Consider the following 11,455-nt stretch of genomic DNA (forward strand, 5'->3'; position numbering starts at 1 on the left):
TGATCTTGTTCTAGGGGCAAAAGGTCTCCCAGGAGGCGTATCTTGCAACTTCAGAAGAGTATTTGCTTCGGCCAAAATTTTTGAAGCAAATGACAGAAGCAATAAGTGAGGCTTCCAAACCTGACCATTTGGCAACACCCTCTGTCCAGCTCTGTTGGTCCTGCAAGCTGAGTGGTTCTCCACTAAAGAAACTGGATTCATTAGCCGCATATCTCCAGCAGCCTGACGTATTGCTTGCTGGACAACATGCGACCTTTGAGTCACAAACATATCATAGCTTGTAGCTGTGCCATTGGGACCTTCAGGTGGAGCGGATGCAGCATGAGTCAGAACAACAATGGCATTGAACCAAATAGACGGTCCGAAAATTTCAGTGATTGTCCGCAACAATGGCATGTCCCCAAAATCTCTGCTCTGCATGTCCAATCTATCAAGATACAACACGATATCAGGAGGTGTTTTCTTAATAAACCGTTTGACAGATCGAAGAATTTTCTCATTCTGGCGCTGGTCTGACCAAGAGGGCAAAAGTCCAGGAGTGTCAACTACACGTACCCTGATTCCTTGCACAGTCCCAACAATATCCTGAACCTTCTTTGTCCCCAACTGAAAAGCATCAGTACTAAACATAGCTTCATCAAATATGGAGTTTATAGTTGCACTTTTCCCGACCCCTGATTTTCCCAGAACCATGATTGTGCATGTAAAATCCAAGGGTTCTTGTCCAGCTGCCTCAAGTTGCTCGGCCATTGCACTTGCTCGATCAAAGCTAAATGCAGCAACGCGTCCCCCACTTCTCCCATGTAGCTGTTCAGCCAACCCTAATCTATACAAGACCTGAGCCACAACAACATTATGTGGAGTCTGACCGAGTCTATGAGCAAGACGCAGAAATTTGACACGAATCATCTGGAGCTTTTCACGGGTTTCATCATACTCCTCAGCGTCCCCATTTGTCGGATCTTCAACGAGCTGGTTCTGTGTTGCTGCAACAGCTCCATTTACTCTAGGTTGCTGGACCACCCGAGAGGCAGGTTCCAATAGTGGTGCACCATGTCCAAGGCCGGCAGGACGAGCAGGAGCTCTGGAGGTAATATTTGCAGATGGAGTATCAGATGCAGACCTGGATCCCTGTTCTTTGTTTTGAGAAGCAGGCTCTACTGGCAGAGTATGCCTAATGCCAGCAGGACGAGGGATTAAAGAGCTAGCAGAGGAGGAAATGTCTGGTGCAGGTTTAATCTCCTTTCCTGCATTAGCTGATGAATCCTGAGAAACAGGTTCCTCTACCTTAACGGCATGCTCAACGCTGGCGGGGTCAGTAGGAGTGAGGCCAGATGTGGAAAAATTGCCGGAAGATGATGTGATACCTTTAACGGGTTTCACTTCCTGTTCTCCACTCCCTGACAAATATAGTTCCTTCTGCTCATCTCTCACTCCTTCCTGTTCTGGTCTTTCATTGATGGTTGTGGAGACTTCAGCACTAGCATCGACAAGCTGCGGCTCAGATGATCTAGAACTTTCTGCCAACAATTCGGATGAGCTGAAATGAGGCTCAACTTCTACTATGTCCATATTTGATTTGTTATCATCAAGGAGAGGATGTGAGTTAGTGTCAATTCGAGAATCTTCTTCAGCATGATCAGCAGCAGAAGTATGTGCAGCTGCAATACCACCGTTTTCTTCCTTGTCAACATCCGGACTACCAACATTTTCAACTTGCATGCATTCTGAATCTAGTTTGTTCAGTTCTATGCTCTCATCATTTATTAGATTCGCACAAGAAGTTGATGACTTTTCCTCCTGTTCCTGAGCCTGATAATCTTCAAGTTCAGAATGCAGATTAGTGGAGGCACTTTCATGCTTCTCCTGCTGATATCCAGAATCGTCATTCTTATGCAGAGCATCTCCATTGGAATTGTACTCTGGGCTAGGGCTCCCTTTTAACCCATCTGCCTCTCCAATTACCAGTGATGTCTCAAGAATATTTTCTTTCAGGGAATCAGCATCTGCACTCTTCATGTCAGCATGATTCAAAGAGTCGACCAAATTTACATGGTTCAAGGAACCATTTTCCGGGATGTCAGAACGAATATCAATTCCTTTTACAATAGTAGCATCTTGAATATCTCTCATCTCACAAGTATCAAGCTTCTCTGTTATGGTCCCAGCTCTGCTTACGTCATTCAATTCTAATGTTTCTGACGTCTCATTAATTAGTTCTTTTCTGGTGTCTGCATCCACAATTTTTGCATCTCCAGAAGTCAAAGCTTCAGCATAGCTCATATGTCTCGATATGCCATCCTCAGGCTTTTGATTGGAGTTGTCAAAGTTCTCTTTTCCATTATTTAGAGTCTCAGTTTCACCAGCAGCAGCAGCTGAATCAACAATTTCGCTATGATCACCTTTCCCATCCTTCACAGTATTGCCATTGTTCCCAGCAATACTGTCATCCATCAATCCATTCGTCTCAACCTTCAGAATTTCCCCTCTAGAGATTTGCTTCTTATCATGATTCTCCTCACTCATCGGAAGCTCAGTCTTGGGCTCAGCATCATCTGAGCACTGAACTGCACTGTCGGCCCCAGTAGTCAGGATTTCTGCCTCAACTGCCTCTTCACATGCTTCATTCCCATCAGATTCCTTAGATCCATCTACACTCAAATCACCATTTCCTTTGATACTTGGCTCCAACACTTCACTGCCAACAGCATCCCCCTCCCCTGGCTTGGCATCCTTGGCAATGCCAATGTCATTTTCCATCACATAAACCAAATCTATAACAGCCGGGATTTGCTGAAAAAGGATGCGCTGTAATGAGGATAAAATTCATCAGAGGCCCAGACAATCAAAAATTAGGATGAAAAATCATAATAATCACTGTACCCTATTATGTTATACGGAAAATAAAGGACCATTCTCGCATAATTTCACCATAATGAACTCATACGCAGGAATTATGTGGCAAACTCGCAACTAAATTCACTTGAAATCGTTTTGAGTAGTGCCTCACCCACAAAACAAAAAGAATAAAAGAAAGAAATTAAACCTTCCTGCACTTATACCCCCCAATCCGTCAAACCTCATCCATACATGGATTATAACGCATAAAAAGCAAATTAAAGAAAAAAAGGCAATACACATATCAGTTCATTCATTACTACTCTTAACTGCACATGTACACAGGGAAAGGCGAGTAAAATCAGATCTCTAAGCGAATCTTAACTAGGGTTTAGCATGATTTAATAACAAGCAAAAACAAAAACCAAAAACAGGTAAGAAACAATAATTCAAAAACTCACCACGAGCAACGAATAGTACTTATATAGACAGAGAGGGAGAGTTTTAGAGAGAGAAAGCGGATTCGATTTGCAGTAGAAAGGAAGAGGAGCTTTTTTATGCTGTGAGTCCTCGATTATATAGCTAAAAATTTAAGTATAGTAGGTGAAAATGAGGATAAGAGTAGATCGACGGCATAAAGGGGCGTACGGGTTCGGATCTGAGGGTGGAGAAGGAGGCCTTGGTTTCAACGTGAAAAATGGCTGCCCCAACCCTTTTGGTGACTTCGATAGGCGAGGTTTCGGGTTCAAACCCCAATTTCTTTCTTTCTTTTCTTTTTCAATATATAGAGAATTTTAATTCACGTGCTTTGACTTTTTTAGCCTCATGCCATCATCTATTCTCAATTTTTGTGCAATTCCTTTTAGGAAAATTCTAACCAAATAGGATTTATTTGAATTTCAACTAATTATATGATAAGTAAAATATATTTATTGTGTGTAATTTAGTGTACAGTTAAAAATAATAATAATCATCTAATATTTATATTATTCTTAATTCATTATTGATTTGATTCGATCAAATTTAATTTGAATAAAAAAAATATTCTACTTTTAATTGAATTATTATACTTTATTCGAATCATAGATTTAAAATAATAAATGTTAAGTTTTTAATAAAATTCTTTGACTTTATTCTAAATTTAGTAAAGTTTAAAATTTTCAAATTTGAATTTAAATTATATTTTATTAAATAGTAATATATTTTAAATTCTTTAAATTTTGAGTCATTTAAAATCTTTGTTTCAAATCACTCGAATCCAAATATCACCTAAATGATTTCTTTATGCAATTCTAATACCCAATATAAATTCTTTTTTCGTCAACTTACCATTTTATTTCTATCTTTTCCACTATTTAATAAAATAATAACATTTTTGTTGCTCTACATGGACTAAAAACCAAGAAATGAAAGTAAACGTATTTATGTCAATGCAAAAAAAATAAGATAAATTATAAAGAACTTCCTCAAGTTTATGGTAATTATAGGTATATTTTTTTTATTTGAAAAATTACAAATACTCCCCTGAAATAAATAATCATTTAACAAATATCCCGGAAAATAGGATATCATTAAAGGATATTTGTTGGACGACTATCAACTTTAAAAAATATTTATAATTTTTAAAATAGTAAAGATATATTTGTAATTATTAAAAATTTTAGAATAGCCCATCATAACTCATTCACCCATCCATCCATCCATAATGAATCAAATATAACCTACTTAATCTGCTACTTAACATTGGAGTTTTTCGGCTTTCACTTTCGCTAATTAACCTGATTACATATTGAATTTGATGGAGTGTTTTGTACTCCATCATGTGTTCTTACCGACTCAAGAAATTAAGGAGTTTGAGATGGAAATCATCACTAGTCAATGAGGCCCACCCTTTGTGTATCCTGGCAAGCATACAAGCTTTCTAGGGGTGTGGAGAGCACATGTGGAACCGAAAATGTTAAGGCAAAGAAGTTGATTGGTGACTATTTTGGGATCATATTGGCAGAAGTTTGCCCCTGTTGTAACGTGCATTGTCTCCTCCTAATTCGGGCTCATGTAATCATTTTATAACTTTACTGGTGCAATTTATGAGACCCTATTTGTAATTGAAGGAGAATTATTGTATACTACAATCTTGCTATAAGCTGACAATAGAGATGGAGGGATATATTCCAAAGAAGTAATGTAGACAAGAGCAAAGGTTGTAGAAGTTGCACTAAAACTTACCCCCATGGTGCATTATGTGTAGACAAGAAACCAGACAGCCAATTTCACAATCTAATCAGTTGAGTTGTTCGTTTTTCTGAAAACTCCTTTTTCCTTTCGGTGTTGGTTGAGTGGGAGCTTGGCTTTGTGTCTTTGTCGTGTATTTGAAGATGATTATGGATACTTATGCCCACAGGGTTGAAGCTGGATGTCCTACTCCTTGCCGGTGGCATTATTCTCTAAGTTATCCATCAATATCCAATGTTAAAGCTCTTCCATTAACCCTCTGCACCACAAAGGTTGCATATAAGTTTTGATCATTTCCAAGGATGATTTCAGGAGTACTTTTCAAGCAACTGCAATGCCAGCAGATCCAGTGCACTCTATCACTGCAGAAATTTCTCGGAACTGCTTCAAGTTGCTAATAATTTTAACAAAGATGAAAAGAGACTTAAAACGAGCGAATTATAGAGAGGCTTACCTTAATAGAACTCAAGATTCTGCAGACAGAAGCACGCAAAACTTGATTCAAGAGCGAAAGGACTATGAGCAAACTGTGTGAACAATAGAGGAAACATAAATACAAATAAATGTTAAGTAAATGTAACACATTCCTTATTTATACCGTGCTTGCAATCCAAATACTCGTGATCATTTCCAACCATTATATTGTTGAAATCACAAGAGTGGATGGAAAAGAATAAGGAATTTATCTAGGCATAAATCATCTAGGCTTAGAAAATTCACACACAAGACAAAATAATAGCTCTACAAACAGAAAATATTAAATGATAAAAAAAGTTGGAATGTTTATAAGATGCCTCGGACTTTCAAAGTAGAGAATGGGGGACAACAGTGGTACGAGGTTGAGATGGTAATGTTAAGTATCACTGGGGCGACTTGGGCACAGAAATTGCTCAAGTGAATACTATATACACCAGCATCTAATTTACAGGATGCACCAGTAATGGCAAGGAACCGTATTGATATTGAAGGACCTGCATAAACAGTACACTATACTGTCAGATGTCATGTTGACAAGAAATGTTTAGATAAGATTACTAAGTCAAGCAACAAACAGCAAAATGGAAAGTATGTTCACTAATAAAGTGTTGAAAGGGTAAACTAAGTGATAATCTGAAATGGATAAACCTGCAATTTCCACATCAATGTTTATACATTCCTTAGACACCCTTCGAGTAAATTTGGATTTTGGCAGCTAGGCGTTCATTCAGTTTGTTACATGACTGAACATGGACCTATACATATATTTAATTTACCGGACATACACATACCCAAGGTAACAATAAACACCCGGCAACCATATGCTTAGTGTCATCTTTGGTCAAGGTGTTATCTTAAAATCCTGATTAGAGCTCAAGCTCTGAAGTACAGTGGACCATTATTAACATTTTACATGACTGGATGAGTTGAAAACACGATACACCACAAAGTTCCAATATCAAGATTGATTCTATGTGCAAACGCCACACTTCGCTCTTCATCCGTGTTAAAACATTTTATCTTCAAAATCAAATTTCCAAATATCAACCATTTCAGATATATGCAAATTGGTGTCAACATTCGTATTTGCCCTTACATCAGTAATATCTGAAAGTAGCACAGTATACAGAGCATTTAGCCTATATGAACAAATGAGAAAGAAGAGACGTAATTAAGGACCAGGAAGCGGAAAATGCAATTTGCTCCAACTCCACTGCTGAAACCGTCAGCTCTGGCATTGGTTATGCAATCTGTAGTTGAAGGATCTCACCTCGGTCCACCTGATACAGTTCCACCTGTTGGGCACTGTAAAAAGCACATCCCCACAACGGAAACAACACGCATAGCATACAATTGAAACAAACCAAACGAACAAGCCGATTGAACGGATTCTATCTTAATCAAGCAAGACTAACAACAAAAAATTCACACGTCAAAACAAATTATCACACCAAATTGAGGCGATGATGATGGTGGAGGAGCACTCAAATCGGCCCAATATATTTATTTGCTCCGGATATGGATCCCCAACAGCTCGCCACCGCCATTCCTCTTCCTCTCTCGCCATGGGGGGCTAAAAACCGTATCTGCCATTTGTGCATAGGATGATCTCCATATGCTGGTATACGGTAAACGACCTAGTAAAGTGAAGTGGATGAGCGGGAGGGTAAATGGCCCACGAACTCGGAATTGCCGCTGAAATTTCAAAAAAGCCAACCAACAATATTTCAAAATATTTAAATTGCAATAACAGCACACTCCAGTGCCAAAAATAATGTGTATATATATTATTTTTATAAATTAAATACATATTTCTGTCCATTTTAAATTTTAAATTTTAGGGGGTATTTGTGATCCAAACCGTATTTTGAGCGTGATAAGTAGAATAGAATCGACCCAATATTTTCATATAATCAACTCTTATGATGCCTACCGTTTATTTTAGGAGTAATTATAATTTTTTCTCTTTTAGTCTAACTGTACGTAAATTCTACTGGTTTCAAAAATTAAATTTAATATCTATAAATTTTTTATTTGTCTAACAAATAAGTTTCTTCTTCAATCAAAATTCATTGAATATGATGATATTAATAAAAAGAGAATGAAAATTTATATTTATGTCCAATTAACTTATTATTCATTTACTACATATTGAATAATTTTTTTTATAATCATATTAGCGTTATATATTTTCATAAATTAATGCATATAAGGAAGTATAGATTCACCGTTGTAAAATAATTTAATCACAAAAAAATATTTAATTTATAAAAAATTAGTATAAATAAATTAAAAATAAATATCAATTTTTTTATTATTTATTTATTTTTTGTTATTGAATGTTCAACTTTACGAAGCAAAAGATTAATTTAATTCAACCATGGGTTACAACAGCCAATGGTGCGTAGCATAGCCATCCAATTTCCAAGGAGTTGAGCTAAACGAGGTAATTCGGTCTAACACTGGGAGGTGTTATTAGCTGGTAATGGATTGATTTTATATATTTAAATTAAATATTTAATTATGTGTTATATTAAAGTTTTAAAAATAAAACGAATATTTCATTTTATTGCATAATATATATTTGAAGAAATAAAATGGTAAATTATATTAATACCTCTGAATTATATCAAAATATACAAAAATTTATTGTTTTTATCGTAAAATTACAGCTACATCTCATGATATTATAGTTTAACTACATTTAGACTCTTCATTTAAAGTCAAAACTTACACAAATATTCTAAAATATATTATGTTAACACTCTTCAAAGACTATAGCAGTAATTTTATAAAAGACATTAAATATTTGTATAATTTAATCTGATCACAGAAAATGTAAATACAAATTACTCAAAATAAAAATGTCAATACAGCACGCTAATGACCTTGAGAAAAATCGAATTAAGAAAAATTCTCAAATCAAAACTCAAATACGTTTTTATGTTGGATGAGTGAAATAAAATACGAATACTTAAGGGGCTAAACTGCAAATTGGTTTCATGTAATATTACATATTTAATTAATTAAAAAAAAACAGATGGAAAATACAATAATGTGGGAATAAAGTTACGAAATAAATTATATTATTAATAATTTATAATTGTATGCAGAAATGGAAAACAGAAGAAAAAGAAATAATGTTGTAGAAAAGGCGGAAAAAGACGAAGAGAGCGTGGATGATGGATACGTCCCATCCCTCTTTTTTACATGCTTTGACTGTCAACTCACTCTTTGACTCATCATCTTACCTTCTACCTTTCCTTTTCCATTATTTACTACTTATTTTTATATAATTATGCATACTTTTTAATAATTTAAAAACTTATGTCTAGTTACTTAAAATTTATTTTTTATCTAATAAATAAATTTAATCATTAATCAAAATTCATTAAATTTAATTAAATAAAAATTTATTTAATTTTACTTGGCTTATTATTTATTTATTGCAGGTCAAATAAATTTCTTAATAATCAAATTACTCAAATACATTTTCACACGTTAATGCATGTAAAAAGATATACATTCACCATTATAAGGATAGTTTTGTCATAAGAGATTTGTTTGACCTGTAATAAGTTAATAATAAATCAATTAACAGTAAATATCAATTTTTATTCGATATTTCGTTAATATCAATAAAATTTAATGAATTGTTAATATCAATTTGTTTCTACAATATATTGGATGACAAGCTTGTTTGAAATCCACTTATGGTTGGTTTTGAAAATATTTTACATTTGTTAAAATATATATATTGATGCCCCCTAATTAGTTGAAAGCTCAGTTGATCAATTAGTAGGGATATAAGGCCCATAAATATACTTTCTAAATTGAAACAATATGTCTAACAAATATGTTCGTTTCAGTTGGACACATTATCATACAGTTGGATGGATACGTCATATAGTTTGTCGACGCATCAAAACACATCATACTAAAAGATATCACTTAGTCGCACAGGTTGGAAGTTATCCGAATGATAGTCAACTCAAAGAGTTTTCCAACGGTGTACGACACTTTGCAACCACCATATGAATCTACTCTGTACACACATATAAATAGAATCTTGTGCAGACATTTGGTAAGATTATTCCTTACTCTCAAACTCACTCAATCTCTCATTTATCTCTCGATTTTAGGTTGTTTTTAGCCTACATTTTGCACTTCGTACAAATATATATTCTTTATAATTATTTTATACCATTATTCTCACTTTAATTCAAAATTTATTTACTTTTTTTTTAATAAAATTATTATTAACTTAAATATTAGAGTGTTAACATTTATTTTATAGAATTAGTCCCTTCCGTGAAATTTCTTCAATCTTTGTGTTGCTACCAAAATTCTGATATGAGTCCAATATATCTAACACTATTTCTTTAAAAGACTGTAAATGTTAAATAATGGTCTATAGTGAATATTTTAGAAAGATTTTTAAAGAAGAACAAATGAAAATTGGCCTGGTTTTAGATATTTTCAATAAACTAATATTTTTAAACCATAAAGGATAATTTTTCACATTAAAAAGGAGAATTAATCAAGGGAAAAAATTGGGAACTAATTTAATAAAAAAATTTAATTTGAATCCAGTTTGTTCAGATCAAAACTATTTATATGATAAGTGTAATTAAGTATAATATATTTATTATGTAACTGATGTATAATTTTAAAAAAGTAACCGATCATATAAAAATATAATGTACTTATTATGTGATTGATTTTATCCAAATAGACTTGATTTGAATAAAAATATTTTTTTTAGAATTTGATACAGTGCATGAATTGAAGATTCTATATATTGAAGAAAGAAATTAATAAATAGGAGTTTAATAAGGAAAATAAGATAAAATAAAGACACGCTAATATCTCTTGTTTGGTTCATTAATTAGTAGGGAAAATAAAAAATATAAAATTAAGATAAAACCAAATTTTGATAATCAAGAATATATATATATATATATATCACATAGTATTTTGAGGTAATAAAAATTAATAATCCAGCTAAGGAAAAACCTACGTTTTGGGGTAATAAAATTGACCATTCGTCTGTCCAAGCCCTAAATCCAACGGCCAAACGAAAGTCGATCTACCAATCCCTGTTCGTCGGATTTCCTGGATAAACACCAGCCGTCGCTTTGATTCCCTAAAATGCTTAATCAGGAAATTAGAAGAAAGAAAAAACCCGGACCCCACTTTGGAATTCGCCATCAATTGATTCAAAAATCAAATCCGCTTACGTGGCAGCCCGCGACGCAAACATTTTATATATAGTCATTCGAAGGGTACAAGCCTCCAAAGCAGAGAGAGAGAGAGAGTAGAGAGAGAGAGAGAGAGATCAGCGAAAGGTTAGGGTTCTGTGTCAATGGCGGAGAGTGATGTGAAGAGGGGGACTGTTAAGTGGTTTCATGATCAGAAGGGTTTTGGGTTTATAACTCCTGATGATGGAAGTGAGGATATCTTCGTTCACCAATCAGCTATTAAATCTGAGGGTTTCCGAAGTCTCGGTGAAGGAGAGACCGTGGAGTTCGTGGTGGAATACTCCGATGATGGTCGGCTAAAGGCGGCGAATGTGACGGGGCCTGATGGTGCCCCTGTGCAAGGCAGCACCCGCGGATCTTACGGCGGGAGAGGCGGCGGCAGCGGCAGCGGCGGAGGTGGATTTAACGGAGGTAGCAGGGGTGGCGGCCGTTCTTATGGAGGTGGGGGTTATGGCGGAGGCGGAGGTGGATACGGAGGCGGTGGCGGATACGGAGGAGGTGGAGGCGGATATGGAGGAGGTGGAGGGAGTGGCTGCTTTAAGTGTGGTGATACAGGGCATATGGCCAGGGAATGTCCTCAGGGTGGCGGTGGAGGTGGTGGAAGATATGGCGGGGGGGGGGGCGGGGGGGGGGGGGGGGGGTTTTAA

The 11,455-nt window shown here is 35.4% G+C and overlaps 2 protein-coding genes across 3 annotated transcripts in view; one reads left to right on the forward strand and one right to left on the reverse strand.

Moving 5' to 3' along the window:
- Positions 1-3,579, reverse strand: part of LOC105172960 (translocase of chloroplast 120, chloroplastic) — a 5,544-nt gene extending 1,965 nt beyond the window's left edge. The window contains 2 exon segments of the mRNA XM_011094581.2: positions 3-2,808; positions 3,300-3,579. Of these exon segments, the coding sequence (XP_011092883.1) occupies positions 3-2,760 (2,758 nt within the window). The 5' untranslated portion in view covers positions 2,761-2,808; positions 3,300-3,579.
- Positions 10,829-11,455, forward strand: part of LOC105172961 (glycine-rich protein 2-like) — a 1,500-nt gene continuing 873 nt past the window's right edge. The window contains exon 1 of one of the 2 annotated variants that reach the window (XM_011094583.2): positions 10,829-11,448. In XM_011094583.2, the coding sequence (XP_011092885.1) occupies positions 10,913-11,448 (536 nt within the window). In that variant the 5' untranslated portion in view covers positions 10,829-10,912. The remainder of the gene's footprint in view (positions 11,449-11,455) is intronic. The other variant, XM_011094582.2, reaches the window with a different exon arrangement.

The sequence above is a fragment of the Sesamum indicum genome, linkage group LG10 (assembly GCF_000512975.1).
Source record: "Sesamum indicum cultivar Zhongzhi No. 13 linkage group LG10, S_indicum_v1.0, whole genome shotgun sequence".
In the NCBI taxonomy this organism is placed as follows: domain Eukaryota; kingdom Viridiplantae; phylum Streptophyta; class Magnoliopsida; order Lamiales; family Pedaliaceae; genus Sesamum; species Sesamum indicum.